The sequence below is a fragment of the Babylonia areolata genome, chromosome 10 (assembly GCF_041734735.1).
Source record: "Babylonia areolata isolate BAREFJ2019XMU chromosome 10, ASM4173473v1, whole genome shotgun sequence".
NCBI classification, from domain to species: Eukaryota; Metazoa; Mollusca; class Gastropoda; order Neogastropoda; family Buccinidae; genus Babylonia; species Babylonia areolata.
The window spans coordinates 22,784,885-22,812,726 of record NC_134885.1 but is presented as its reverse complement, the minus strand read 5'-3'; the positions used below and the strand labels follow the sequence as shown (position 1 = coordinate 22,812,726).

The following is a 27,842-nucleotide window of genomic DNA, read 5'->3' as shown; positions in this document are numbered from 1 at the left end:
CTGACAAGATTAGTACAGCTATTTACGTACAATGTGGTTTGAATTACGCAAGTGTCCATCCATCTCCTATTTCAAACTATACTGAAAAGATGTCAGCTACGTTTGTAAAATTGCATGTCTCTAATAATCAAATCATACATTTTGCGTCAGTCTACTATCCCAAAGGTCCAAGTAAGCAAAATACAAATTGGTTGCGAACATTAAATTGCTCAAAAGAAAGATGGATCGTCGGGGGAGATTTTAATTCCCATGCTCCCTTCTGGGATAGTGATTGTCAAATAATATCTCATCCTGACTTTGTTGAAAATATTGTTGATTCATCGTTGCATTTACTTAACGATGGGAGGATTACACGTATCCCAGATGTGGCTCATCATAGAGCATCGGCACTTGACCTAACCTTCATATCACCATCTCTAGCTTTAACAGTACAGTGGGATACTGGGGATGATCCACTAGGCAGTGATCATGTGCCAATCACACTGTCTTTTAAGGATTGTAATATATCTAAATACAGCGGAGAAGACGAAATCCCAAAATTCAATTACAAATATGCAAACTGGGAAACATTTCAAAACTATCTTACGAACATTTCTGAAAGTGAATTTTTTTGTGAAGATTTAAATGTTTTTTATAACAACTTTCAAAAATCAATTATTGGAGCTGCTGAAATAGCAATTCCCAAAAAAGGTTCAAAGAGGAGTGACATTTTTTCTGGAAATGTTTGGTGGAATGATGCATGTGCGGAGGCTGTAAATACAAAGAAACTAGCATACCTAACATGGTTGAAACTCAGAAAAGTACGTGATGAAGATGTAAAAGAAGCCGCTGATAAAGAAATGTGTTACACAAAAATCAAGGCGAATAGAATCATAGCCCGAGAAAAAAGACAATACTGGTCACAATTCTGTTTGAATGAAGTATCTGACCATAAGGATATGAAGAAAGTGTGGGCCAAAATGAAAGAAATGAAATCAGGCATTGTTCTCCAAGACTATCCTATTAAAACAAAAGATAAAGAGTTTCTGTCCCCTCAAGAGAAGGCTGAAGAATTTGTTTGTATGTATTCTAAAACAGGCAGTGTAGATAGTTTGTCAACTAAACAAAAGACTTTAAGAGAGGAAGAAGAAATCAGTGACAAATATAGAGATCCTACCCCACAAAATGATAATACAATCAATTCGGCAATAACTTTACATGAGGTAAAGAACGCTATTCATTTGTTGAGTAACAAAAATGTGTCAGTTGGTAAGGATGTAGTATCTTACACCATGTTAAACCATTTGCCAGAAAACTGGTTGATTATGTTACATACATTATTTCAAAAGTGCTGGGAATGTGGACAAATCCCTGAGGTATGGAAAACTTCCATTGTAACTCCTGTATTAAAACAGAGTAAACCTCGAACAGAAGCTTCGAGTTATAGACCTATTTCGGTTACCTCCCACGTTGGGAAAGTCATGGAGAAAATTGTAAATATTAGAATGGTGTATTACTGTGACAAAAATAACATAATTCCGTCAGCTCAAACTGGATTCCGGAAAGGAAGATCTACAATTGATCATCTGACCCGTCTCACTACCCAAATTAAAAAACAGTTTTCTAAGCGAAAAAGTATCCTTGCGTCCTTCTTCGATCTTACTAAAGCTTATGACCGAGTGTGGCATAGCAGACTGTTATTTAAGCTGAAACAAATTGGTCTGTCGGGTCATGTTTATGACTATGTTAAATCCTTTTTAAGTGGGAGATATATAGTGGCAAAAGTGGGAGTAACTTTATCAACCTCTAGGCCTATAAACATGGGAATCCCGCAGGGTTCCATTATTTCTCCATTGTTGTTCAACATTATGCTTTATGATTTACATACATGTTTTGCATCATCTACCAAGCTGGCTCAATATGCTGATGATATTGCTATATGGATTCAGACATCCTTGAGGAAAAGGACAAGCCTACATTACATAAATTATGTACAGAAACATTTTCAGGGTGAACTCGATAGACTGAGTAGCTATATGCAATCTAATGGTTTTGAGTTTTCTGTAGAAAAAACACATTTGATCCTCTTTAATAATGGTTATAATCCCAGCAAACTACCACGTTTTTTTTTAGGAGGACGTGAAATATTTTTCAAGTCGGAAATCAAATTTCTTGGGATCCTATTTACTTCAAAACTAAACTGGAAGAAACACATTGATTCCATGGTGACTAAAGCAGTTAAAAGTTTAAATTTCTTAAAAATTGTAAGTCACTCTCCTTGGGGACAAGACTCCAAAATTCTTTTACATTTAGCGACATCTCTCGTAAGATCAAGATTGACCTACGGTCAAGAAATTTTCTTTTCTGCCCCGCCGACGTTCCTAAAGAAGCTGCGAATAATTGACAGTAAAGCTGTGAAACTGGCTTTAGGGGTACCTGTGCATACTAAGACCTCAGAAGCCTATAAGCTTGCGGGTATTCTACCACTAGATGAAATCAGAAAATTAAGTTCTGCTAAATATATTGTGAGATGTACAGCAGTGGATGATTTTGAGGAATTAAATATTAGGTCTGATATTGATTTTCCAAAAAATGCACAAAATAATTCAAATCTACAAACCATTCGCACATATGTGTCAGATATTTTAAATTCTTCAGACATTGATTTGCATGATATGGCACCTCGTGTTCTGGTGCCACCTGTCCCTCCCTGGGAGTTAACAAAAGCAAACGTCAACATATGTGCTTCTGACACAACAAAAGGAGAATCTCCACATATAATAGCAGCATCTGTCAGAATTGAATTAGAAGAAAATTTTGATTATCATTTAAAAGTTTACACTGATGGCTCGGTCCTGGATGATAGCAGTGCAGGATCTGCTTTTGTCATTCCTGACCTAAAAACAGAAAAATCATATTATTTAGGTAAGGGACATTCAATTTTTACAGCTGAATTGGTGGCCATCCTTATGGCTTTAAATCATCTTGTTGATATACCAATCATAATAAGTAATATCCTATTTTGTGTTGATTCTCAATCTGTCTTAAAAGGTTTGCTCCTTTTTGAGAATAATCAAAGAGAAGATTTATTTTTTGAAATTAGGTATTTATTGCACTCCCTATTTGTGAAGGGTACAAATGTTGATTTTTGTTGGATACCATCCCACACTGGATTCCGTTATAACGACCAAGCAGATAGGGCAGCAAAAAGGGGAGCAAAAAATCATATAGATAGTATAAAAGTATATTGCCCATTGTCATACAAGGAAATAAGCAATATACTAGAAAGAGACTTTTATAGGTGCTTGAATTCAAGTCTAAAACCTCGTCAGTTGACTCTCTCAGACTTTGGTCCGATTCGCAGACCAATTCTGAGCTTAGCTCTCAGACTATTATCAAATTCATTACGGACCAAGTATTGTTCTAATGTCAAGTGTATATGCTTTAATAACCTGACAATTGAGCATATAATTTTTCACTGTAGCTTGATGAAGCCTTTTGTACACGAAAGTGTGTCTTCACAAGTGACTGAGAACGTTGATGTTTTTGACTTTTTGCATTCATTATCAGTTGTTTCGCTTGTCAGTTTAACGACTTCTCTTTTACGAAGTCCTTTAAGTAATTTCCTGTAACTGTATTTAGAGGGTTTTTTTTGTTTGTTTGTTTGTTTGTTTGTTTTGTTTTTCTTTCAAATTTCACCCACATTTTTACCCTCATTTGCCCAGTTTCCCCAAACCCTCCATTCATCCACATCTCCCACCCCTTCTAACCGATAATACTCAGATGTATTCATAAATACTTTTACAAAATGTCTTCAATCACCGATATGTGTGACGGGACATTAAACTAAAATTCCTTCCTTCCTTGGGGACATCCGGGCAGCAGAAGGTGAGGAAGAAAGTGTTGGTCGGGATTCTGTCCAACCCCTTCCTCACCGTCACCCTGTACACGTCGGTCACTCCCTGAGAGGACAGCTCGCTCTTAATTTCAGCCTCAGACACACCTTTCAACTCCGGCCATCTGATGACCCCCTTTGAGCAGTTGAGACCTTTGTGAGGGGAAACCTTCACCGGCCTATCCACGAAAGTGGTCGCCTTGAGAAGGAGCTGTGTCTGCCTTTTGGACTCCGTCTGAACTAAAAACGCTCCGCTCCTCAGCCTCTTGATGGACTTCAGCGATCCTGCCAGACACTGAAAGCCCTTCTGGACAGCGAAGGGGCTGAGAGCCGACAACGGCTTGTCGTCATCAGCGCCCTCCATCACCAGCCGCGATGGCCAAAATCCAGAGGTCTCAACGACCTCTGAATCGGAGTCTGAGTCGTCCGTTCCCTGTCTTCGTCTTTTACCCGAGTTAGGGGTGTGTGATTTTTTGGAAGTCATGTTGAAAAAAATGTAAATTATCCCTCCCTTACCCACCCACCATGGGGTCCAACTTAGGGGCCAGGGTCAAGGGAACACCAGCTTGACCCCTTCCAGGTTTCGGGAGGGATATACGACCAACAGTCCAGCTCCAACGTGTTCCCCCCCGATCATGCCCAGCTCCCGGGGACAGAGAACTGAGCACTACGGGGGTTACCTTCGTCAGCCACTAAACCGCCAGTCTTGACCCAGCCCCACGAAGGGGTAGCCGATTGACACACACGGGCCAATGTGTGCCGCCTGTCTTAGGAGAGGTCCGAGCCAAAGGGATGTGTTGAGAGCAGCGTGCTCTCTCAATCCCCAGGATCTCATTCCCCTCCATCACAGGTCGCGCCGCACGGCAAACACGGCAGGCCTAAAGAAGGCCGCAGAGAAAAAAAGAATGTGGAAAAGAAGGCTTGATGGGGAGCTGAGGACAGAAAAGAGGCAGTAAAAAGAAGAATAGAGAACAGCGAAAGGGACAGTGGGTCACGTTTAGTTTGGGCCTCACTCACGACCTGTTTGGCATGGGAAGCCCTGTCAGGGGCATCAGTACAAAACCACCACTTATTCAGCCCTGACAGCTACGATGGCTATGTAGGCTGTCAATTAAGACCTGGGATCAGAGCACCAAACCCCAAGAAGCACTGATGCCCCCGCCGACATAGCTCGCTCGATCACTGGCCACTAAGCCTCCCGACCACGACAAGGTAGTGACCCTCCCGGGAGTGGGTCAGGAGAACACCAGCCTGACCCTCTCCAGGTTTCGAGAGGATTGGCCTGTCTGTGTGAAGGTTGTATATGCTGAATATGTATGAAATATCAAAATATCACATTATATTCTGAACCGCTTCATAATAGTACAGGTGGCGCTGCGCTCAGTGGCGACACGGTGTTTTTGCAGGCTCGTGCTTTTTAGTGTTTTGTGGAGTTTTACCTGTATTAGCCTTTTTATACTTGTGCAAGATGGTGTGTGACTGTTCCAAGTGTGTTGTGGTGTGCCTGCTGTTGCTGCTCCTGTCTGTGTGTGGCTGTTTTAGCCAAACAACCGGTGTCAACCATGACTGGCTTGCCGCGCCCACTCACTACAACATGGCGGACCTACTTCGACTTCGGTCGTCTGCACTGTCCAAGATCCGACCTCGTCTCGATCTTCCAAAGGAGCTAAAGCCCCGCAGACGAGGTCGGAAGGGTGGTGTCAGAGCCAGAAACAAGGTCAGAAAATATAAACCCTATCTACCAACTGTGATCGAGGGCAATGTGCAATCACTCAGAAACAAAACAGACGAACTTTCGGCCAACATTTTATCCTGTTCCGATTTTAAAACGTGCAGTTTAATGTGTTTTACAGAAACGTGGCTAAACAGTTTTATTGCTGATGAACAAGCGTCGTTAGATGGTTTTAGTTTATTCAGGGGGGATAGGACTGAAGATGCGGGGAAGAAGGGGGGAGGTGGGGTGGGTGTTTTTATCAACAAACAATGGTGTCATTCAAACAATATCACTGTCACACAAAAGGAATGCTCACCTGTGTTAGAGTTCATGACCCTTGGAATCAGGCCATACTATTTGCCACGAGAATTTTCTCATGTGCAACTGACAGTTGTGTATATTCACCCCAAAGCCAGTGCGAGTGAAGCAGAGAACGCAATTGCCAGCCACATACACGATATTGAGGCAAAGGCACCTGACTCTTTGAAACTTTTAACCGGGGAATTTTATCACTGTTCTCTTAAAAAGACACTTCCAAATTTTTACCAGCATGTTACTGTCCCAACCCGCGAGAACAAGACAATTGATTTGTTTTATTCTAATGTACCGGATTCTTATTCTTCTGTACAGCTGCCACCCCTTGGACGTTCTGACCACAGCCTAACCTATCTGTTGCCACGTTACAGACCTTTAGTGAAACATCAGCCGCCTGTGAAAGTGTCAGTGCGTGACTGGTCAGCTGACTCCATTGACACCTTAAGAGGCTGTTTTGAGTGCACAGACTGGAATGTGTTTGTTGAGGCCACGGACAATGTATGTGAATTAGCAGATACAGTTACAGATTACATTAAGTTTTGTGAAGATTGTGTTGTTCCAGCTAGAGATGTTAAAATTTTTGCCAACAACAAACCCTGGATTTCGAAACGGATCAAAGGTACTCTTAATGCTAAGAAAAATGCTTTTAAGAGAGGGGTAAAAGAAGAGATTAGGGAAGCACAAAGACAGGTTAAGAAAGACTTGCAAGAGGGCAGAGAAAACTATAAGCGGAAAATAGAAAACAAATTACTCAGCAACAACATGAAAGGGGTGTGGGAAGGGATGAAACTAATGAGTGGATACAAAGGTAGGAAGGGGGGGGGGGGGGGGGGAAAGAAACGGTTTTATCATCATCAGAAGAAGAAGCAAACAAACTGAATGACTTTTTTGCTCGTTTTGAGTGTCACGATTTTAGCGCAGAAAGACAAGATTTAAGTGATATTTTAAATGTTAAGAAGGACGAATGCATTGTTGTGTCTGAAGAGGAAGTGCTTTCACAATTAAAACGAGTGAAACCAAACAAAGCACCTGGTCCTGATATGATCCGATCAAATACACTGAAATACTGTGCAGCTCAGCTCTACCAGATTTTAACAATTATTTTTAATCAGTCTCTTAGTGAATGCAAAATACCATCTATCTGGGAAACTTCCTGCATTATACCTGTACCTAAGAAAACACATGTTTCATGTATGAATGACCTCCGTCCTGTAGCACTGACATCTGCTGTGATGAAAGTTTTTGAGAGAGTGATATTTGTCTATTTGCAGGAGTCTGTCAAACCATTTTTAGATCCCTTGCAATTTGCATACAGGAGAAACAGATGTACGGATGATGCAATACTGTTTGTCTTGAACAAAATCTATGAGCACCTAGACAAATCAAATACCTGTGTCCGCTTGATGTTCTTTGATTTTTCTAGTGCTTTTAATACAATTCAACCTCACCTCTTAGCAAAAAAGCTGATGCACATGGGACTCGCTTTTCCGACGATTTTATGGGTTTTAGACTATCTTACTAAAAGGCCTCAATTTGTAAAATTAAATGATTTTATGTCTACTGTCTCTTTCACAGACACAGGTGCACCACAAGGTACAGTCCTCTCGCCTTTTCTTTTTACCTTGTATACGGCTGAATGCAGAAGTCTGACCAATTCGTGTCCCCTCGTTAAGTTTGCAGATGACTCCGCACTGACAGGACTTATTACTGATGACGATGACACTGACTACCGAAGAGAAATTGACAGGTTTGTGAACTGGTGTGAAGAAAATTTCCTTGAGCTGAATGTTGGCAAAACCAAAGAGCTTGTAATCGACTTCAGAAAAAAGAAATCAACTTTAAGTAAAATCATCACAAAAAATGAAGTGGTCGAACAAGTAGACTCATACAAATATCTCGGTGTGATAATCGACAATAAGCTGTCTTGGAATGAAAACTCAACTGCACTCATTAAAAAGAGCAACAGTCGCATGTACTGTCTTAGAAAAATGAAATCTTTTAATGTATGCAAGCAGATGCTCCAAATGTTTTACACATCTGTTGTCTGTAGTGTTTTAACATACGGAGCCGTGTGCTGGGGGGGAAACCTGACCAAACATGACAAAGACAGGTTGGAAAAAGTCATTAGGAAAGCGGGTGGGGTGGTGGGTATAAGACAAGACACCTTTAGCGACATGCACAATAGAAAACTGACTGACAGACTAATAACAATTTTGACCGACGTAAGACACCCACTACATGATGACATTAATAGCAGAAGGTCAGACATAAGTGGTAGGTTTAGAGCGCCACGCGCAAGAACATCTCGATACATTAATTCATTTATTCCTACAGCCATTCGCGCACACAATCAAAACATCCAATACACTAAGTGAACCCTCCCACCCCCCAAGCCCCCTCGCCACAGCAACACCTGAACTTCACCAGCAGACGAGAGTATGGGAGCAGACATTATGCGTGCATGTGGGACTGAGCGGGTGAGCACGGGCAAGCAAGCATTTTTGTGTGTGTGTGATCGGAAGTGATTTTTAAATATTTTCTTATTTTACTTGGATTTCATGTATCTTAATGTTAATGTTCTAATCTTATTGGCGTGACATATGTCATGTGCATGCATACGTTGTTTGTGTGTGTGTGTGTGTGTGTGTGTGTGTGTGTGTGTGTGTGTGTGTGTGTGTGTGTGTGTGTGTGCATTTTACTTATATATACGATTTATTCCCTTGATGTTTTTATTTATGTATTGTTGTACAATACCTTATGGTCTTAACGTGTGTGTGTGTGTGTGTGTGTGTGTGTGTGTGTGTGTGTGTGTGTGTGTGTGTGTGTGTGTGTGTGTGTGTGTGCGTGTGTATGTGTGTGTGGGTGTGTGTGCGTGCGTGCGCGCATGTCATTTTTAGTAATCTTATACCCTTTTTTTGTTGGATGTTTTCATTTGTTAATATTGTTGTGCAATACCCTATTGTCTTAACATGAGTATGTGTGTTTGGGGGGTGGGGGGGTTAGTATATCGTCAGCTATTGGGAATTCTTATTTGACTAGTTTTAATCTCTTCTTATGTTGCGCATGATTTTATGCCAGTGTTTACAATGAGCCTGTGATTGCACAACTTAATTTCCATGTGGATTAATAAAGTGTTTTTGATTGATTGATTTTGATTAACTGCTCATTTATATGAAACTTTGACATAACTTAGAAAGAAAGGGAGAAAGGGAGAGAGAGGGAGATGGGAGAGAGAGAGAGAGACAGAGACATAGACAGAGAGAGAGAGAGAGACAGAGACAAAAAGATCACCTGGCAGTCCATCTGTGGTTTTACATCCTCTCGAGATTGGTTTGCACTTTCCTGAAACAGGCCAACATCCAGACATTGACCTGCATCAGTTCTGTATTAGATAATCATTAGACATCAGGGCACATCACCTAAGACCCAATTAGTTCTACAATGAATGAATTCACATTTATCAATAGATAATTAAAAGTAACGCAACACAATGCAATGCAATGCAATATAGTTAATCTAATGTGCCCCTTGTTGGCATTGAAACAACAGACACTAGCTCACTTCGGATAGTGTTCACGTCGATGTCTTTGTCTGTCTGCCTCTCTCTCTCTCTCTTCTCTCTTTCACACACACACACACACACACACACACACACACACACACACACACACACACACAGATATATAGACATGCGTGTACTATGTATATATAGATGTATATATATATAGATATATATAGATGTGTATATATATTTTATATATATATATACATATATATGTATTTATGTGTGTGTGCGTGTGTGTGCGTGCGTGCGTGTGTGCGTGTGCGTGCGTGCGTGTGTGTGTGTGTGTGTGTGTGTGTGTGTGTGTGTGTGTCTATCTATGTCAAACTCTCTGTCTGTCTGTCTATCTATCTATCTATCTATCTATCTATCTATCTATCTATCTCCATTACTTGTATTTCTGTAGCGCGTCAGCCATTTCCCATTCTTGGCAGCGTTACATCTGTTTTTGATGCAGCCACCCAGTGTGTACGTCTGCCATTTCCCATAGCTGCACGTGTTGGTGGTCAGATCGAAGCAGCCTGATCCTGGTCAATGATAATAATAAAGTTGATGATGATGAGAATAATAATAATAATAATAAGAAGAAGAAAAGAAAATGGACGGGGTGCTACTAAGATCAAGAGCTGGGTGGATCTCTCAGGGGGAAAAGATAACGGATTATTATTGTAGTCTAGAAAAATTATGTAAGCAAGCAAACGATTAAATCGCAACATAAACATGGTAATACCGTAACAGATTCCAAGGACATAAAACGTGAAGTAGAATTTTTTTTGTATCAGCAGTTATATGGAAAACGAAATGTAGAAGATTGTAATATAAATGAAATAGTAGAAAATCTTCCAAAACTTACTGAGGATGTTTCAGCTACTTTAGAAGGAAAATAACATGAAAAAAGCAACCGCTGTACTTCAAAATATGAAGAATAACAAGAGCCCCGGGAGTAATGGTTTCACTTGCGAATTCTTCACAATTTTTGGAAGCAAATTGGGGTGTTTGTAGGAAGGTCACTCAACGAAGGATCAGAAAGAAAAGAACTCTCCGCTACCCAAAAAGAAGGAATTATTATTTGCAATCCAAAGGGGGATAGGCCAAAAGAATTTATTAAGAACTGGAGGCCTATTACTGTTGTGTACAAAATAGGGTCTGGGTGCATAGCAGCTAGAATCAAATTAGTATTGCGTAGTCTAATTGGTGAAGACCAAACAGGTTTTGTACTTGGAAGATACATTGGAGATAAGACTAATATACGATTTAATGTACTGTTTGAATAAGACAAATATGCCAGTGTTGTTATCATGTATTGACTTTGAAAAGGCCTTTGATACAATTGACTGGGGTTTTATGTTGAAAGTAATTATAACGTTTGGATTTGGGGATTGTATTTGTAACTGGATTGAAACATTTTATAAAAACATTAAGGCCACTGTAATACTAAATGGACAGACACATAAATGGTTTGAAATTAGTAGAGGCTGCAGACAAGGTTATCCTATCTCACCTTATTTCTTCTTCTTGTGTGCTGAATTCTTGGCTAATATAAGACAAAATAGAAACATTAAGGGTATACCTGTAAACCAGACCGAACTCAAAAATAGCACAATTTGCCGATTATACACAACGTTTACAAAGACATTCCTTTGACGAAACAATTAGAGTGTTAAAAAGATAAACAGGGTTAAATATGAATTATGAGAAAACATCACCTATCTGGTTAGGAAGAGAAAGAAAATCGACAAAAAAGTATTTACCTAACCTTAAAATGGAATGGAACCCCAGAAGTTTAAAATGTTAGGAGTATGGCTTACTGTTGACCTTGCAGACTGTGAAAATATAAATTACACTGAAATATTTATGGAAATTAAACAACTGTACAAAGTTGGGATCAAACGAATTTGAACACCATTAGGTAGAATAACAGCTCTAAAATATTTAATCCTATCAAAAATCATCTATCTATGGATACTTTTGACTAACCCACCAGATGAATTTATGCAAGCATTACATGAACTTAGCTTAAAATTTGTGTGGAATCAAAAACAAATCCGTATTAATAGAAAGGTAGCAAGAAAAAGAATAGAGGAGGGAGGAATAACTTGCTTTATGCATGCTTTAAAATTAAGTTGGATAAGAAAACTAAAAACTACAAAATTAATCATAAGTGGAGATTGGTTCCGTGATCAATGCATCCAAATATAGAAACCCTAGAGAAATTTGGACCAAATATTTTGTTCAGTGCATATAACGACAACCTATTTTGGAAAGACACATTTCAAGCATATAAACATTTCTTTGACAAAGTCAAGCTCACAAATCAAACTGAAACATTAGTAGATCCAATTCTTTTAAATGATAAACTGAATATAAACATTTCACTAAGGCGGAACAAATGGATTAATAAGAATGCTTACTTCATTGCTGACATGTGCATTGAAAATGGAAACTTACTGACATATACTGATTTCATCAATAAGTACCATTTTGGAACTAATTTTCTAAACTATGCTGCAGTTATTAAATGGATAAAAGCCCTCGTTCGAACATCACATATACGTTTAGAAAACAATTGCAAATCAAATTACTTCAGAGCATTACATCCGATACACTCAGTGAAGAGAGGAACAGGCTTGTATTGTGATGTTCTTGGAAAGGGTGATGTAGAAACAAAATTTTGTAAGAAATGAAATGACAAACTGTGTACAGAAGTTAACTGGATGAAGAAACTCAAAATGATTCATGATATTCAGGAAATTAAGTTAAATTGGTTTCAGATACGAATAATACACAAAATAATTGCCACCAATGTAGTTCTGTTACACATGGGAGTCAAAACTGATAACAGATGCTTTTGTTGCCATAATGAGAAAGACACAATTAACACATATTTCGGAGATGTGCACATGCAACCGCCTTCTGGAAGCAGTCAGAGTAAGTAATCAACAGTAAATGCAGAGACATTTCATCAGTCACAATGTCACTTTTGACAGGAATCTCCAAAACTATTTCGTTTGAAATCAGACCATATGTTTGAAATATCTCAGAGACAATGACTCTGTCTCACTCCTGCTTGCTGGATGTTCCCTGCATGATGTGTTGCTGTGTTCTGCTATATGGCATTCCTGTCATGGCTTTGTAGTTACACACAACACTACTGCAGAAAGAAATAATAATAACTCTGTTTCATTGCATCTTGCAAATAAACTCAACATGTTTTTATTTCCTTGCATCTGACAAATAACACCAGAGCCAGTCCAGTCCACAGGTGTTACACAGCACACACCTGTAAACACGTTCTTCATCTTGAGGTGTCCTGCTTCAGAGTCAAACAGACATTTTTGTTTCGTACAGCCATCCTCATCATCTGGCCCGGTTCCTTCTGTGTAGCACTTTCCGTCAGCACGGCAGCCTGTAAATGAACACACACACACACACACACACACACACACACACACACACACACACACACACACAGAGAGAAAGAGAGAGAGAGAGAGAGAGAGAGAGAGAGAGAGACAGAGACAGAGACAGAGACAGAGAGAGACGAGATTACGACATATGACCCTGTTTGTGGTTGCGAAGGGAGAATATCTCAAGAAAAGTATTTTCATTTTCTCATTTTTACATAATCAATTTTTACCACGTCAGATTTCTTTGTGTGAAATTCAGGCTACCCTCCCACACGTAGAGTGTATTTCCTCCCAGAAGCGTTGCCGTTTCTTTTTTCCTTTCATGTTTACAGGTCTATTCGTTTTAATATCAAAGAGGATTTGTCTTTTATTCTTTTTTTTTCAGGGACAACCCTTTTGTTGCCTTGGGTTTCTTTTCTCGTGCAGCGAAGAGCATACTGGGTTTTATCGTCTTGTCTGATAGACTAGCACCCAATGCACCACTGAGTGCGTCCATGCGTTCAATCGTCTGTTCGCTGTGGTTTTATACGTACCTACTACGACAGCGTCAAATTCGAAGACAGGTGGGGACGTTTTACTGTCTTTGCGACAGAACAGTTCGGTGCAAGAGCCTTTGCCATCGTGACTGAAGACGCGTCCATCCACCTTCACACATTGCTGCTCGTGCACGCACCCTTCGTGATCTGCCCATCAATTTGTTTTATTCCTGTTAGTAAAAGAACAACAACAACAAAAACCAGAAGAAATTCTGTAATTTTACAGACAATAAAATCTAGTCTAGTCCCTAATCTACCCATCAAAAGGAACTGTTCCTGTTCATATCTGCTTCTTTAAAAAAAAAAAATTAAAAGAAAAAAAAGAAAGAAATACATTTTGTGATTTTATGGGCAATCAAATGTAATGTAAGTTATTATTTACCCATCAAAATGTGTTCCTGATAGAAAAAATAATATATAACATGAAAAAGAGAAGAACGAAATAATGTTTTTGTGGACATTCAATTCTCGTCTGGTCTGTCCTAGTTTATAATTCACACATCAAAACATTTTTGGCTCACGTTTGAGTTTACACACAGCATGAGTCTGTGTAATGTCCCTGTGCTTTGGTTGTGTGTGTGTGTGTGTGTGTGTGTGTGTGTGTGTGTGTGTGTGTGTGTGTGTGTGTCCATGGTATATTTTGAAAACAATCTCAGGAAATACGTTTTTGTCAATACCCAAGTTGTTAGTGGGTTTTCTTGGTTCGTTGCCAGAATGTTTGATTTGGGTTTTACAAACGGCATGACATTCTTGTCTTAAAGTGAAGAAGACGAACTTCTAGCACTAATTACATCATCGAAGTGTTTATTTCATTAAATCATTCTAAAGAGGATACTCATTTAAGTGAAATTGATATACGCACAATTCAAGTCAAAGGCAAACATCTTGATTGAAAAGTTTTGTCTCTGTTGGAATCGTGCAGTCAGTTGATGATTCGCGATATCATATTGCTGAAATGAGGCGAAAGAGGCCGCATCCTGTATGTTACAACCTATAAGGTGTTGCCCATGTACCTTCCCCGGCCTACACACACACACACACACACACACACACACACACACACACACACACACACACACACACACACACACACACACACACACACACACACACACACACTTGCCCAACTTAGCTAATGTCCTGACAACAAACACAGAGACAGAAAAATAAATTAGCTCGGTTCTCTACTGTGATCGCAAAAAAGAAAGAAAGCGTGATAAATCGAAGAACACAACATTTACCCCCTACCCAATTACAGCACGATCTTCAGCCTCAGTTCTTTACGTCATATAGTCAACATGTTTTAGCTGCAGCTTTAGTTCAGCTCAGTTGTCGTCAGGTCAGGGGCATAGCCCTTGCTACTGGTACCATGTAACCCAGTACTACCTGCCGCATGTGAAGTCTCCCAACGACGGACCAGGCGGAGGAGGAAACCTTTCCCAACGGCTGTGAAGGCGGAAGAGGATGACTAAAGGGCGGGAGGAGCTCTTATCCTTGGCTGGAAGTCCTCCTAGGAGACGGAACTCCGATGAAAAACCTGCACCTGCTGATGCCGTTCTACATGTGGCAGTATCTGCACCTGCGGGACTCCGAGCGTCGGTAGGCGAGAAGGTGGGAAGGGACTGCACAACTCTTCTTCACTAAAAAAAAAGTCACATGTGCTGGTCAGGCAACCAGCCTAATGTCGGAACACAAGCTAGCCCTTCAACACCCAGCTTTCCCAAGCTCTGCAGTGATGGAGAAGTGGTAACGGGGACAGGCAGAGGATGCTGCTGGCAGTTCCAAGTCACGACTCTGCACGCAGGCGGCTGTGGGGTGATGGTCGTCCGCCGTAGACTGGGGCAGATGCGGCGCCCGTATCCTCCCACAGCATCACAGCAGCCTTTTGTAGGGACAGCACTGCTCTCCCCACGCGGGGAAGGGGAGATAAAAGGATCCCTAAACAAAGACTGCCTCACCTATTACCTAATAGGAAACCGCACCTACTTGGACATTCAACACTAGCGGTGGAAAACAACAGAAGAAGAGAACCAGGAGTAATGCCCTGACTCTGGGTGCCTGGAATGTTCGCACCCTTTTGGACAGAGACGACAGACCAGAAAGGCGCACAGTGCTAATTGCTAGAATGCTTGATCGCTACCAGGTGGATATAGCAGTCCTGAGCGAAACCAGGTTTGCCGGTGAAACCCAGCTGGAGGACGTTGAAGGGAGCTACGCCTTCTACTGCATTGGGTAGCCAGACAGCACCCCAAGAACCTCATGCGTGGGCTATGCCATACAAACCAAACTTGCACGACAGCTTGACAGCTTTCCACGTGGGATAAACGATAAGCTGATGACCCTGCGTCTGAAGCTGTCCGAGGACCGCTTCTCCACAGTCATCAGCTGCTATGCCCCGACGATGCCCAACCCTGATGACATCAAAGAAGCTTTCTACGAGGAGCTCAGACGCATCATTTCAGCAGTAGACAGGGAGGACAGACTGATCATCCTTCGGAATTTCAATGCCCGCGTCGGCGTAGACTTCTCCTCGTGGCCAAAAATCCCAGGACAGCACGCACTGGCAAGTGCAACCCTAACGGACTGCTTTTGCTCTCGCTCTGTGCCCCGGCATGGACTGACCATCACCAACACCCTCTTCCAACAAGCGGACAAGTACAAGAACACATGGATGCACCCCCACTCCAAGCAGTGGCACATACTGGACTATGTGATTGTCCGGCAGAGGGACAGAGGTGATGTTTCCATAACACGCTGCATGAGAGGAACAGTCTGTTGGTCGGACCATCGCCTGGTTGGCAGCAAGATGAACATCAGATTTGCACGCAAGCTCCAACCAGCCAGACAGGAATCCCCCAGGAAGCGGAACATTCACCACCTCCCTATCACCAAGGACGTGCTGCAGCAGCAAATCCAAGCAGCTCTCTAAGAAATTCCTGCATCTGATGTAGAAGAGGTATTGAGCACCTTTAGAGATGCTGTGTACACAGCAGCAGCTGACACACTCGGCTTTGTACAGAGGAGCCACAAAGACTAGTTTGACGAGAACGACGCTGGAATCTCCAAGCTCCTGAACACATTGCATACACGGCATCAGGATCACATTTCCGATAAAGACTGCCAGAGGAAGAAGAACCAGTACTTGCAAACCAAGCAACTCGTACAGGAGAGGCTGCGTGAGATGAAGAACACCCGGTGGGAGAGAAAGTCCAAAGAGCTTCAGTCTGCTGCTGATGCTCACGACACGGAGACCTCATGATGGTCTCCGAGCTGTGTATGGGCCGAGAGTCACAGGATCAACCCCTGTCCGAGCCTTGGACCAGACCACCCTCCTGACAGACAAGAAAGACATCCTTGCTCACTGGGCAGATCACTTCAACACCCTCCTCAACAGGGACTTGTCCGTATCTGACGAAGTAATTGCTCCCACAGTCAATGACTCGCTAGCTGCCCCTCCCACCAAGGCCAAGACCCGGAAGGCCCTGAAGCTGACAACATCAGGAAAAGCACCAGGAGCGGATGGATTCCAGGCCGACATCTACAAGTATAGAGGCGAGGTGCTGACAGACAAGCTGACCGCCCTGCTCCAGTCTATCTGGGAGAAAGGGGAGGTCCCCCAGGATTTCAAGGATGCTTCAATTGTCCACATTTACAAACGGAAAGGAGACAAAACATCCTGCAATAACCGCCGTGGAATCTCTCTCCTCTGCATCGCCGGCAAGATCTTCGCCCGCATCATACTCAACAGACTGGTTGACCACGTCTCCAAAACAGTCATCCCTGAAGCACAGTGCGGCTTCCACTCAGGCAGGGGAACATGTGACATAGTGTTTGCCGTACGCCAGATGCAAAAGAAGTGCCGCGAGCAGAACAAGGAGCTCCACAAGGTCTTTGTAGACATGACTAAGGCCTTCGACACGGTGAAGCGCCGTGGTCTGTGGAAGATCCTCCTAAAGTTTGGCTGCCCAGAGAGCCTAATCCAGCTTATTGCTTCATTCCACGATGGCATGCAGGCGAGAGTACAGGAAAATACTGACATGTCGGATCCGTTCCCTGTGGTAAATGGAGTGAAGCAGGGCTGCGTCCTGGCACCCACACAGTTCTCCACTCTCTTCTCTGCCATGCTGATTGACGCCTTCCAAGACTGCGACCGGGGCATCTGCATTCAGTTTCGCACAGATGGCAAACTTTTCAACTTGCGGCGACTCCACGCTAGGTCCAGGGTGTTTGAGGCACTGTTGAGAGAGTTCCTCTTCGCTGATGACTGCGTACTTGCTGCACACACCCATGAGGGACAGGTTCTCAACCTCCTGCAGGCGCTTTGGACTACTCATCAGTCTCAGTGAGACTGAGTCCATGTACCAACCAGCTAGCTCACAAAACGCCAGTGCCTCCTCCCACCACTTGCAGACAAGATCGATGACACAGAGATCAAGTCAATCGACACGTTTTGCTACCTTGGCAGCACCCTATGCAGCAACGGAGCCCTTGATGCAGAAGTGACGCTGCGCATCGCCAAGGTCAGCTCCACCTTTGGCAGACTCAACAACAGGCTGTGGAACAACAAAGGCATCAGGCTCAGCACCAAAATCAAAACCTACATCGCTGTTGTACTGACCATCTTGTTGTACTAGTGTGAAACATGGACGACGTATCGCCGTCACATTCAACATCTTCAGCAGTTTCACCAGAGATGTCTACGAAAGATCCTCGGCATAAAGTGGCAAGACAGGGTCTACAACCTCCAGGCCTGAGTGGCCTGCTCAGCATCGAAAGCCTGCTGATCCAGTGCCAGCTACGCTGGACAGGACACGTTGTCCACATGACAGACAGCAGGATCCCGAAGATGCTATTGTATGGCCACCTGAAGGAAGGCCACCGCGAACTTGGAAGACCCTGCAAGCGCTTCAAAGACACCTTGAAGACAAACCTCAAAGCCTGTGACATAGACATCGCTTCCTGGGAAACTGATGCCCTTGACCGCTCTCGCTGGAGGACGCTGTGCTCTGGTGGCATAAAGACGTTTGTAAACAAGAGAACGCTGGTCATAAAGGAGAAGCGTGAGCGAAAGAAGCAGGGCTCAACTTCTGGAGACGTTTTCCCTTGCAACACCTGTGGGAAGTGTTGCGCATCCAGAATCGGCCTCTTCTCCGATATGAGGACACACACCGACAGATAAGCCTGCCTGCCTACTCATCCGTGGGTCCGGCAGGACACTCCATCAATTCAGCTCAATGACACTGTCAGAGTTCACCTGACTCAAACTTCACCCAACAGCTGAAGACCTTTGTCAATCACTCGCAGACTCGAGGTTAAGGGAAGGGTAGGGTGAAATGGACAATGGAAAGGATATGTCGGAAGTGTGGAGTTGGGACATTTGGGGTGAACAAGGTAGAAGGGAAACGAAGAGAGTTCCAGGGTTCATATCTCAGAGTCCCGTTAAAGGCTATGGCAGACGGAGAAAACTCACGAAAAATATGTCACGAAGTAAACCCAGATGCACCAGTGGCCTAGGGTGAAAAAAGCAGACCCACAGAGACCAACACATAGATACAACGAGGAAGAAGGGGGTGACAAGGGAAACACCCTACAACTGACGGCACAAACAAACGGCACTCAGCAGCTCACAAGCTGGCACGGCGACCCGTCTCTTGAGAGAGCTTGGCATCAAAAAGAAAACGAAATCTTCCTTCCTTAACTATCTATAAGAACTCGGCTCAGAGTTTAAAATGTTCGAGAAAACGAAAATGCCACACACACATATCCCAACAGATGCACATGCATACGCTCACCGTTAAACTGAATAAACACATGAAAGAGAAAAGGGGGTGTAGGACAGAGAGCGAGTGAAGTGGGGGAGCGAGGAGGGGGAGGAAGAAAGGGAGAGAGAGGGGAGGGGGAAGATGTACACGAACACACGAACGCCACGACCCGTGACAATGTACAAACACCAAAACAGACAAAACTGAATTACACACCAACGTGTGTCAAGTCTCAAGTTAGACTACACATGCGCGTATCACAGTGGTTTCTTTTTGTATTGTCATATATTTTATCCCTTTTTAATAGGAAATAGTGTGACTTTGCAGGCAAAAAAGCCATATTCAGTCTGGTACGGTCTCTATCTCTAATCTGTCCTTTCAAAACAACAACAACAACAAACCCATAAAAACAAGAAAAAAACCACAAGAACGACAGAAATTATGTTATTTTACATGGAATAAAGTCTAATCTAGTCCAGTCTGTAAAGTGCACAGAGAAAGGAAGTGTTTCTGTTAGAAACAAAAGAATAATGGGGATCAAATTCTGTCATTTCACAGACAGTAAAGTCTAATCTGGACAGGTCTAGTCAATAATCTGTCCATCGAAAACGATTTTTAATCAGAAAAAAACGAAAGAAATTATACGATTTTACAGAAAGCATAGTCTAGTCTAGCCTAGTGTAGTCTAAAGTACATTATCTGCCCTTCTAAATTAATGAAATTGCTCTGAAAAACAATAAAATCTAGTAGTTTTGGAGTATCTAGCCCTCTCTATAATATTTTTTTTATACAAATCGCTCTGTTAGGATATTAGATGAGAGAAATGCCATAAATTTACAGACAATAAATGTCTAGTCTAGTCTAGATTAGTCTAGTCTTGTCTATTCTATTCTAGCCGATAATCTACCCATCAAAATGAATTTTCCTTTTGGAAAAAAGAGACATATTTTATGATTTCACAGACAATAAAGTCTAGTAGTCTAGGCTAGTGTGGTATAGTTTTGTCAGTACTATGCCCACCAAAACAGTTATTCCTGTTATAAAAAAAAATGGGATGATGTACAATCCTCTGATGTTTTGTTTGTGGTGGGGGTGGGGTTTAAAACACAAAAATCATTGTCAGAAATACCAATGTAAATATACATTGTAATGTTTATATAAACAGTTTCTGGAGAAGAATAAACGAAGAAGTTAAAAGTCAATGCAGCAGTATCTTGAGCATGAGTACGCACCCCACTACCTCTCTCATCCCCCCCACCCCCACCCCCACGGTGGATCAAGGATACACCAACACACCCTGTTTTTACCTTCATTGTGTATTCAACGAGTTTTCCCAATGAAGGATCCAGTATCCCCCTTCTTGTTTTTCTCCCTACAGAGGACCCAAGATACATCCCCGCACTTTTCAACATCTTGTTGTTGGTTTTTCCTCATGCAGGATGTATAAATTAAAAGTAAATACCGTATGACCTTTAAAACAAATACCCCCCCCCCCCCACACACACACACACACCCTCCTGTTAGCCCACACTTTTTTTGCAATCCAATGCTTTCTCTCACATTGAGAGAAAGCATATGTGTGTGTGTGTGTGTGTGTGTGTGTGTGTGTGTGTGTGTGTGTGTGTGTGTGTGTGTGTGTGTGTGTGTGTGTGTGTGTGTGTGTGATCTTTTAGTCTGTCAACTGTTTTGTTTTTTTTTGTGTGTGCGGCAACTTTGTCTCTCACTCTTCCATTTTTTCTCTGTTGAAAAAAAAAGACAAGAAACCGATCCCAGTGAGAAAGGAAATCATTTCATTAGATACAGGGGAGACTTCCCACACCCCCTACACACCGCGAGGAGAAAACGTGGTATGGGCGATCCTCGTCTTTTCTCGCACTTGAAGAAAGGAACCGTGGCAGGGGAACGATCCAAATTTTCTAGCAACCTCACGTTGTATTATAAAGTGAGGGAAAGTGCGCTCATGCTACCTCTCAACGTGAAAGAAAGCGTTGGGACAGAGCGAGAAAACCCACTCCCTCTGTCCTAACCTTCTCTCTCTCTCTCCCCACCCCATCCCCCCTTTTCCACCCCCCACCCTTCCCCCTGTCCTGGTCTTCTCCACACACTGGGTCCAGGAATTCGTCACCTTTAAACGCCGTGACCAGTTCCGCGATACCGTCGGTGACAGTGCACACTGTCTGCCGGCATGGGTCACTCCACGTCACTGTCCCCGGCACCACAGTGGTACCGTTGACGCTGCAGCCTGAAAACACGTGGGTGGTCAGGAGGATAAGTGCGACAGGTTTGTCATGCACGTGTAATCGTGTGTGCGTGCGTGCGTGTATGTGTGTGTGTGTGTGTGTGTGTGTGTGTGTGTGTGTGTGTTTGTGTGTGCAGGGCGAGCATGTGTGAGTATGCACAAGCTTTTATATTGATATGCACTTGTATGTATCCTAACTTCTACTGTATCTGTGTTTGTGTATGATTTTCAATTTATGTTCGTACCTTATATGTACTACTCCCCCACCCCCTGCCCCCAATATTCCTTGTGACCCCAGCAGACTTGGTAATAAAGACATATTCTATTCTATATTCTATTCATAAATACATGCACTCACGTAAACATAGACACAAAGATAAAGGCAGACACAGACACACAAACATATGCATTAATACATACATATACACACAGACAACAAGACAGACAGACCAACACACACACACACACACACACACACACACACACACACACACACACACACACACACACAGTGATTAATCGATTCAGTCATTAGATCATGCATCCACTCACTATCGTATTCGGGTTCAGGTTCAGGTTCCAGCTCATCTCTGACCATTTCCAGGTAGAAATACTCCTTGTCACATGTTGTGTGCATCTGGCATGTAAACGTTCTTCCATCCGGCGTGGTGAAGTTGGTATGCCGGGGTATACACATGCTCCAATCGTATTCATCAATGGGGTTGCCAACAGGGTTGTAACAATAATCATTCCCACAGAAATTAAAACCTGGTCAAAGAAAAAGCAATATGGTTATGAAAACAAAGGAGCAACAACAAGAATGTTGAAAGCTGAAAGAGACAAAGGTCAATATCTTATCTCGCCATTCTCTTTCGTAGTCAAGAAAACTGATAAGAACGGAAAGTAGCACGTAGCATGTTGTAACAACAAATTTAGAAAAGTAGAAGTATCTAGCATGTCCAAACAAAAACAGACAAAAAGAACAACAACAACAAAACTGCAGAGAAGACAAAAAACTAAAGTTTCTAAAAAAAAACCTTTTTGGTGGTAGATGAATCCTCTTTAGTGGGATACGACGTTTCGAACCATAGGCCCGTTGTCAAGTGATGAGAATAGGACAGTGTGAATAGGAAAGCCTATGTGAGAAAAGGGTGATGACATCTCACCACTTTCTGTTTTGATGGACCATGCACACTAAAACACTTGCTGATCACCAGTCAGTGCAATACATACTCACTCACACACACACACACACACACTCACACACACACACACACACACACACACACACACACACACACACACACACACACACACACAATTATATATATATATATATATATATATATATATTCACACTGTCCTCTTCTCATCACTTGACAACTGGCCTATGGTTCGAAACGTCGTATCCCACTAAACAAAGAGGATTCATCTATCTTCTTTGCTGCAGAGAAGACATTCGAGGGAGTCTGTCAATGCCTTGCAGCAGCTCGAGATCGGCAATAGGAATCTGCGTCAGTCCCAGCATTGCCTGCTGGCGTTTTATGCCCCATCTGCATCCATATTTGTGCTTCAGACTTTAGGTTCCTCTGATGATGGCACAACGCATCGTCATCCTAGTTTCCAAAAAGAGAATCACAATGTGTTTGGATATCTATCTATCTGTCTATTTTCTCCTTTCTTCTGGTGATTGTACTTACAGAACTCTGATTTGCCTTAAGCCACTTTGTTGAGGTTCCGTTTATAAAACAATAAAACTTGCTCGAGCTCATCTTTAATCCCTGCCAATCCGTCAACATAATCAGTAAGACGCAGGGTGGTGATTGTCTTACCAGCAGTGATGACTGTTCCCTCATGTTGGTCAAGTGCATCAATCAAGATCCTCTCCAGAATGATGTTGAAGGGAGTGGGAGACAGCAAATTGCCTTGTCTAGCGTTCTACTACGTTGATATACGAAATGATTAATGCACGGTTGACATATTCATGATTCATATTTTCTTGTTATATAAATGTCTTCTGTATTCCTGTGAAAAATGTGAACGCAAAAAAAAGAAAAAAAAAAAAGAAGAAGAATAACAAAATGCTTTTCATGTCCATTCTGCAATGTTGTCAGTCGTTTTTTTGTTTGTTTGGTTTTGTTGTTGTTGTTGTTTTTTTGTCTGTCTACCATTCCGTCTCCCTCCCCCAGCAATTCCTCGGAGGACTGTTTTAGCAAGGTCAATGGACCTCATTTTCATGGCTCGAACTCATCTTTCCAAATTTGCTGTGAGGGTCCATGTCTCGCATGCACACAGAAGAGGGAATACACCAGCGCACGCAGAAGTTTGACCGTGTGTTTCAAAGAGATGTTGCTGTCCTCCCTTACAGATTTCATTCTGGACAGTGCTGATGCTGTCTAACTAAAAAGGTCTGGATGTCAGTCAGTCACCATTCTTTCCGCATTGATTATCTTGGGTTTGGTAAAATTATTTACATCACTACAAAGTATCTGTATTTGCATTTCATTTTATCACAACAGATTTCTCTGTGTGAAATTCGGGCTGCTCTCCCCCAGGGAGAGCGCGTTGCTATACTACAGCGCCACCCGTTGTTGTTGTTGTTTGTTTTGTTTTTTTTGTTTTTTTTGTTGTTTTGTGTGTGTGTGTGTGTGTGTGTGTGTGTGTGTGTGTGTGTGTGTGTGTGTGTGTGTGTGTGTGTGTGTTTTCCTGCGTGCAGTTTTATTTGTTTTTCCTATCGAAGTGGATTTTTTCTATAGAATATTGCCAGGAACAGCCCTTTTGTTGCCGTGGGTTCTTTTACGTGCGCTAAGTGCATGCTCCACACGGGACCTCGGTTTATCGTCTCATCCGAAAGACTAGCGTCCAGACCACCACTCAAAGTCTAGTGGAGGGGGAGAAAATATAGGCGGTTGAGCCGTGATTCGAACCAGCGCGCTCAGATTCTCTCGCTTCCTAGGCGGACGCGTTACCGCCAGGCCACCACTCCACGATGAGGTAAATGCACCTCAGATTCATGCTATACTTACTACCAAGAATCTGCAGACAAGGGGTTGAAAAATCTACTAACCTGAACGTTCTGGATCAGTAAGTGTGATTACGCGAGAACAGTTTACAGTGTGAAACAGACGGCACGCTAGAATCACTCTATGTTATAGATGTATTCACAAACTGCCCCTTCCTATCTCTGTGGCTGCCTTCACCTCTACACTTCTTCTCGCTCACTACGATCGGCTTCGGATCCACTCTGTTTACGCATACCCATATTCAAACAATCGACTGTTGGCCGCCGTTCTTTCTCTGTCTCTGGACTTTGCGATTGGAATGAACTTCCTCTTTCGCTTCAAGTCTCCACACTCAGCTCTTTCAAGTCTGGCCTTAAAACCCACCTCTTCCCAAAATAGCCTCCCTTACCTGCCCTACCTTGCCTTTACTTTCTACAGTTTTAGAGTTATGCATGCGTGTGAATGACTGGTGCGAAATCGCTTTGATTTGTCTCTGTACAAGATTCAGCGCTATATAGATACTGTTATTATTTATTTCTTCTTCTTCTTATTATTATTATTATTATTATCTTGAGTTTGGTAAAATTACCTACATCACTACAAAGTACTCACGATGAGGTAAATGCACCTCAGATTCATGCTATACTTACTTCATTTCACCACTAGTCTGTAGACAAGGGGTTGAAAAATCTACTAACAAGAACGTTCTCGGCCTACTAGTAAGTGTGATTACGCGACAACAGTTTACAGTGTGACTGAGGGGAACAGACGGCACGCTAGAATTTCAATGAACGTTTCTTTTCCGTCTTTATTGTTTGTCTGACCAGACAATCAAAACCCAAAGTAGAGACATAGTCTAATGACTGTTGTTTATCCAAAGGCTTTGTTGTTATTGTTGGTTAAAAGACCACTTGCACTCTTTTCTAATTTAGATAGCGTTCTCAGAATACCTACAATGCTGATATTCGCCCCACCTACCTGATCTTCACAAACTGTATTAAAACTAAGCTTCGTTGAAAAATATATGCTAAAATTTGAACTATTTCTAACAGCAACTGCTACTTGTGTATTACCATAATACATATCTCCATGAAGCTATAAATACCCTCCTCCAAAAAGTATCATATTGTTTGTTGTTTTCAATTCCCAAGAGTCCTAGTAGCTCTATACAAACAATTCACCTGGTTTTGTATACCATTAGCTGTTTCTGACAATAAAACAATGTAATCTGCGAACAATAGGGTGCATAGTTTAACAAAGTCCAGAAAAAATCTAATTATGTCTAGGACTGAATTGTTAACAAAGGAAACATAACTTGACCACATCCATCCAGTTGCTTTACTTCTTTTGCACAATCTGTTAAACCTGTCAATGCAGTTCCATTCTATTCCTTGCTTTTACATTGTTATACATGCTTCTTGTGAAGTGTGCAGGTTACCTTTTAGTCCATCTCACTAATCATAGGCCATATGTGTGTGTTTGTTTGTTTTTTGTTTGTTTGTTTTTAACATAGAATCAAAACCATTTATGAAATCAAGAACTGCTACATATGATATTCGGTTTTGATAAATTGCTGTAAACTGCAGCGAGAACAGTCAGGATGTGGTCCACAGTTGTATAACCTTGTTTAAATCCAGTTTGATATTTCCCAATAATGTTGTTTTTATACATCTGTTCTTGAAGTTGGTGATTAATAACAAAGACAGGGAGAGAGGTAGACACACATACAAACATACGGATATACATACAGATAAAAAACGAGAAAGTGGTTGATGCTGAGAAAAACAGACAGGTCCACGGCCACACACACACACACACACACACACACACACACACACACACACGCGCGCGCGCGCGCGCGCGCGCGCACACACACACACACACTCACACGCACCTTCATACTCTTTAAGACTTTCTTGTTGTCCCTTCATTGCTGCATTTGCATTGTGACATTTCAAATGAATTGCTGTTTAAACACAGGCGGAGGACGTACCTGTTTTCCCACAGCCATACCCCTCGATAAATAGGAAAGCAGATTCTGTCACGCTTTCAGAAGAGACCGGTTTCCTTTTCATAATCACAGCAATCTGACAGGTCAAGGGAATGGTGCATGTGCCGCCGGTGTAGATAAATTTGTCGTTTTTAGAGCAGCCATATGGTGTCTTACAGCCTGAAATTGGAACACACAAACACACACGCACGCACGCACGCACGCACACATACACACACACACACACACACAGCGCGCACGCACCCGCAGGTTTGTTTAAAGCTTCTTCATATATATATATATATATATATATATATATATATATATATATATACATATATATATATATATATATATATATACATATATATATATGTATGTATGTATGTGTGTGTGTGTGTGTGTGTGTGTGTGTGTGTGTGCGTGTGTGTGTGTGTGTGTATGTGTGTGTGTGTGTGTGTGTGTGTATGTATGTATGTATATATCCCAAACATGAGGTGCAAAGTTCAATTGCTTATTGCCTGCTTCTTATTTTTTTCCTTTTTCTTTCATTAAAATAATAAGTTCCCTCATTTCATGTTTTATTTCGAATATCACACTTACTTGGCTGCTTCGGGAAGTTTATAAAATGGTCTATCGGAACTTTAAATGTTTTCAGTTCAATTCAATTCAATTCAAAATACTTTATTGTCTGCTTCAACCGAAAACAGAAAATTCTCTTTCGGTTTGCATCATTACCATCAGCAAATATCAAAGAACAACGAAAAACTGACACACCCTTCACTGATCACCACACACATATTAGTTATCATCAGTGTTAAACGAAAAACATTTGGTTAAGATCATATCACATTATGATTCAAAGTGAAACAATTGTGTGTGTGTGTGTGTGTGTGTGTGTGTGTGTGTGTGTGTGTGTGTGTGTGTGTGTGTGTGTGTGTGTGTGTGTGTGTGTGTGTGCGTGTGTGTGTGTGTGTGTGTGCGTGCGTGCGTGCGCGCTTGTGTGTGCATATGCATAGGTATGTGTGCGCGCGCGCGCGAGTGCCTGCGTGCGTGCGCCTGCGTGTGAGAGTGTGTGCACGCGCATGTGCGCGCGCGTATGTGCACGTTTTCGGCCATTGGAGCAGATCCTTCTCCTGCCGGTTCTTGTAATACTTCCCAAACCCACGTCGGGTACCTTGCACACCTGAGTAGAATGGAAAAAAATTCGGAGTAAAGTGCCTCCCCCCCCACCCACCCCACTACCACCCCCCATCCCTCCCCCCCAAAACAACAACAACAACAACAAAAAACAACAACAGAAAAAACAAACACACAAACAAACAAAAAAACAAATAAAAAAAACCATGCCATAACTGGGCCTCGAACCCAGACCTTTGGTGAACACAAACGCCTAGCCGATTGTGTCACGGCACTTGTCTTGACCGGGAACATCACTTAA

General features: G+C 42.2%; 1 protein-coding gene across 1 annotated transcript in view; it reads right to left on the bottom strand.

Annotated features, from left to right (window-relative positions):
* LOC143286503 (uncharacterized) overlaps positions 1 to 27,842 on the bottom strand; it is a 69,457-nt gene that overhangs the window by 25,089 nt on the left and 16,526 nt on the right. Inside the window, exons 4-10 of the mRNA XM_076594081.1 lie at positions 26,405 to 26,581; positions 21,962 to 22,177; positions 21,296 to 21,412; positions 13,406 to 13,555; positions 12,746 to 12,871; positions 9,858 to 9,992; positions 9,195 to 9,245 (exon numbers count right to left, since the gene is read on the bottom strand). Of these exons, the coding sequence (XP_076450196.1) occupies positions 9,195 to 9,245; positions 9,858 to 9,992; positions 12,746 to 12,871; positions 13,406 to 13,555; positions 21,296 to 21,412; positions 21,962 to 22,177; positions 26,405 to 26,581 (972 nt within the window). The remainder of the gene's footprint in view (positions 1 to 9,194; positions 9,246 to 9,857; positions 9,993 to 12,745; positions 12,872 to 13,405; positions 13,556 to 21,295; positions 21,413 to 21,961; positions 22,178 to 26,404; positions 26,582 to 27,842) is intronic.